The sequence below is a fragment of the Colias eurytheme genome, chromosome 19 (assembly GCF_061535395.1).
Source record: "Colias eurytheme isolate Ceu_HAF_F1 chromosome 19, ilColEury1 Martin Lab GWU primary, whole genome shotgun sequence".
Taxonomy (NCBI): domain Eukaryota; kingdom Metazoa; phylum Arthropoda; class Insecta; order Lepidoptera; family Pieridae; genus Colias; species Colias eurytheme.
Window position 1 is genome coordinate 6,795,416 of NC_142998.1, and position 4,386 is coordinate 6,799,801.

A 4,386-nucleotide genomic window follows, 5' to 3' on the forward strand; every position below is an offset into this window, starting at 1 on the left:
ACGGAATCTGTGTACGGAATAATCGCCTGTGCACACTTAACGATTACACCCTGTATAGTGTATACCCTCCTCATCATATATATGTCATGGCCATATCGTAGATTTGCTCATTTCATGAAATGGCCAATTTAGTTTGGCCAGATCGTTAAATCGTCAACGTTTCACGATTTGGTCATCCACATTTGGCCAGATCGTCGATCTGGCCAAACGTGGATGGCCATTTCACGAAATGCGACCATTTTTGTTTCTTTTTTAAAAAGCGATTCGCTTCGTTGTTTATTAAAGTCTAACCTAACCTAACCTAACTGTTTTCTATTGAAAAAACCATTCGCTTCTGGTATTCGCCGGCGCTAACGCGGCACTAACTTAAATGACAATAAACAAGTTCTTAAAATATTCTGAATTTTTTAATGTTTTATGGACTCTCTAAGATATTTTATACGATCTGGCCAAATGTCGATGACCAAATCGTGAAACGTTGACGATTTAATGATCTGATTAAACTATGTTGGCCATTTCATGAAATGAACAAATCTACGATATGGCAACGACATATATAATAAAAATATCTAATTAAAAAAATAATATAACTGAGTCTGGGAGAAATATACGAGTTAAATGTCGATGAATAGCATAGATCTTTTTTGCTATCAGTATTTTCGTTCGTAACATTCAAAAGATTGTTCCTGACGACGAAAATAAACAATAACAATCAATGATGACGCAATGACCTGCCATTGACTAATAACACCGACAAAAGCTGTGTAATGTAATCTATATCTATCCTTTTCGCACTCGTGTATCTAACATTAATAACAGCTCTACAGTTCCCTTTTCCACTTCGACTCCAGTTTGCTCTGTGGACTCAGTGACCAGTGAGCGTCCTTGTCGTGCGTAATAACAGACGTCTCGCGACGTAAACGTTGCAATTATTTTTTCCCTTTCAATTTTATTGAGAAAAGGTCACGGTAAAAACAATACTTACTAAACTTTATCAAGCCATATTATTGGAATCGGCTCAATTTCTTCGACAGCAGACACAAAGTTTGCATCTAAGCGTAAGGTATTTTGATAATAAGTGCTGTGTATAATTTAATTCGAACAAAACTAGTTGTACTGAGAATTGCGCCGAGTCCACATTCAACGTACCTACTATTTAAAAAAAAATTCACTTTTTACAAAAAGACATAACGTAAAAGAATAGCCAAATAATCGTTGTGATTATAAATAGGTAATCGAAAAATATTTTGTTCTAAATTTAAAAATTAATGTAAACAGTTCTAAACGTAGTATCGTAGCGTCATTGAATACCAAATGTTTTCGACTGATAACCGAGTCTGCGGATGTAAAGGCGCCGCACTAGATGCTTTGCATTACTATATTACTTGCTCTGTGCTTTGCATTTGTATCGATTAATTTAATGATCTATTTTCAGATGAGTAAACAACAAGAGTTTCAGTTTCATGTAATTGAGTTATTGGAACCTTCATACATAGATCCTGAAAAATATGTTTGCATTCCGAATTCTTGGATAACGTTACGTGAAACATCAGATGAAAATTGCAGAGCTCTTGTTAAATTTCCCGTTGAAGAATTATCAGAAATAAAGAAACTTGTTGAGAAACAAGAATTCTCAGAAAACGGGAAAGTTTTTTTGGCTTATATAAAATACAGTACAAGTAAGTTGTAACCATTATCGTTTTATGTGTTCACTGTAGGGCCTCTTTTTTGGGTAGCGAGCAGATAGTATCTGATACGGTTCAAGGTTTCAACGGTTCAAGCTCCACTATGATTGCTAAAAACTATTTCGCTGCGATTGACTTTAAGTATCTAATTTAATTCTGAACTGGAGATACTTCCAGCTGTCAATAATACAAGTCTAAAAGAGTATTCAACATGTTTTAAGTACTAAAACTAATTTTTTCTAGACTCCTATAAAGACGCAAGCAACTATATTAAGATACTGAATAAAATATTTGATCAAGAGCAGAGCTGCATGAAGGTAGTCGAAGGTATCTATTGTTCTGTTGACATTTAAAAGTATTTCTTTTGATTAGGTCGCTAATGTTTAAAAATTTCATTCCAGATGTACCATCAACATGTGCATCGCACAATAAAGCATTTGAATCACAATCGAGCTCAGAAACAAGCAAAGTCCGAACAACTTCAACTCTAAACAGTGATGCGGAACCAGTGAGTAAAGAAATACCAGAGCAACTAGACGTGACTAATACTGAGGTAAGAATGGGCCAAAAGAAAACTAAAGTTGGAACTGCTGTTTCTTCCCCCAAAGCTAGAAGATATTTGACAAGACAGTCACTCAGAATATCTTTATCAGGCAATAATGCCGTTAGTTTGCCAGATCAAACTACAGAAGAGAATGTTCCGAAAACTAGCCATTGTGTTGAAGAGAGCGATAAGACTAACAGCAATCAAGAAAATAAGCCATTAGCAAAGAACCCTCCAGAGTTAATGATAAAATGGCAAATTATCATGGCTCTACGGTCAGTCTTTGGTGATAACTTCAAAGAAACATTGGAACAACTTCATAGTGATTTTGAAAAAAACCAATTAGTATTAGAGAAAATGCTGCTTGCGTTTATGAATAATTGTAAAATCATAAAAGAATTGATTGAGCTAACGAATGAAGTCAGTAATACTGATATTAGTAGTCTAGATTCTGCAGTCAAAGAGTTAGAAAATAGTATGATGGACGTAAATATAAATGAAAACGATTCAGATAAATCAACCGGATCAAAAGTACAAAATGATACTCAAAAAAAGGAAGAAGAGAAACAGAACAGTGACGGTACTGAAGTTAAAAATAATAATCCACTGAATAAGATCCGTGGCCAAGCGCGCAAGTTTACTTTACCACCAGAATACGATCCGAACGACTCAAAATGGACCCTAAAGCATCGGGAAAAGAAAATTGGCCTCGTTGAACTCCTACCACTTTCACGGGTGTACATAGACGCCATTCAACTAAGCAATATTAAAATAACGTCGAAAGACAGCAAAACCCTTGCACGAAAGTTGTTACTAGAAATTTTTTCAGAGAATGCATTAAGTATATGTTCTCTAACTGGAAAAAAAGCCAATGCATTTGACTTGGAGGGAACAAGTGTAAGGCCCGGTCTAGATGAACATGCAAGAACTGTTTTATTGGACTATGTTAAAAAGCATGCGGCTGAACAAAATTGGGTTAAATTTGATTCACAGCTGATTACGAACACTATTCGTAACAAAATGCAAGAAATAAGATGCAAACATCAAAATACTGTCGAAAAATAATTAGGCTGTAAGGAAATATTGCTGGCGTGATCATTCTGGTGATAGCTGAACAGACTGATAATAAACGAAAGAAATGTAGGCTCTAAACCGCTCGTGAATGTCAATTTACCTGATATGGCCTGATATTAAAATTGGCCATATCAGGCCAGATCAAGCCTTATCAATTTGATATGTCTATGTCAGACTTGATATAGCTTGATATGGTCATATTATATAATTTTCCATTATTCCTTAGTAGGTGCTGATATGGCCAGATTTATTATGGAGACCTTATATTTATTATGGATTCATATAGTCTGATATACCCTTATCAGTACATAAATACTCTTATCCAATTATATCTTTTTAAAGTGAAACTTTTATTACATCGTCTCAAACTTTTTGGTCTGTGTAGCGCATGTCGCGTGTATCGCGGTTGCCGAGTAGGTATACCTACTCGGCAGCCGACCGTGACGCGACATGCGCTACACAAAGCAGTGTTAGGAACCGTTCGAACAGTTTCACTTTTACCGTGGTTTCATAAAACCACACAACATTTTTTTTTAACGTTGGGAAATGCATTTACGCATCCCCCTCTGCAGTTTTTCTGCGTGAGGGGGTATGTGGGACTCGCAAGAAGCCATACCCACTAAAACCCAACGGTGGCCACTGTTCACCTTCGGCGGCAGGGGTTAACAGCCAGGCCTTATACCCCCACCGCTTACGTGGTCATTGCCGCGACTTGGCGGCTCGCCTAAGCGGGCTAAGCCCATAACGTGACAATAGGCGTCGGTATCCGATAAGGATAACGACGCTCTATTGCCGGGCTATCCACCTTCTGGCACAGGGGGGGCCGGTTTACTTGCAATTATATCTTAGTTATATACTCATATAAAAGCATACCAGAGTAAAAAAACTTTATGTAATTCATATATAATTATTTAGATGTATATGTCCAGGCCATATCGTAGATTTGCTCATTTCATGAAATGATCGATCATTTCGTGAAATGGTCGCATTTCATGAAATGGTTGAATGTCTATTGGCCACATCATGATGTGGTTTGAGCAGATCAATGATAAGAAATCGTTTCTCGATATGGCCAACTAAACG

General features: G+C 36.7%; 1 protein-coding gene across 4 annotated transcripts; it reads left to right on the forward strand.

The window, feature by feature from the left end:
* The first annotated feature begins 869 nt into the window (after positions 1–869).
* On the forward strand, positions 870–4,027 carry LOC149900227 (uncharacterized). Of its 4 annotated transcripts, none has more exons than XM_090113118.1 (4): positions 870–1,063; positions 1,436–1,679; positions 1,929–2,012; positions 2,087–4,027. In XM_090113118.1, exons 2-4 carry the CDS (start codon positions 1,436–1,438, stop codon positions 3,292–3,294), a joined length of 1,536 nt encoding a protein of 511 aa, XP_089969244.1. In that variant the 5' UTR covers positions 870–1,063; the 3' UTR covers positions 3,295–4,027. The 4 variants fall into 4 exon arrangements, with proteins under 4 accessions (XP_089969244.1, XP_089969246.1, XP_089969247.1 ...); XM_090113120.1 differs by having other exon boundaries at positions 870–1,058; XM_090113121.1 differs by lacking the exon at positions 1,929–2,012.
* The last annotated feature ends 359 nt before the right edge of the window (positions 4,028–4,386 follow it).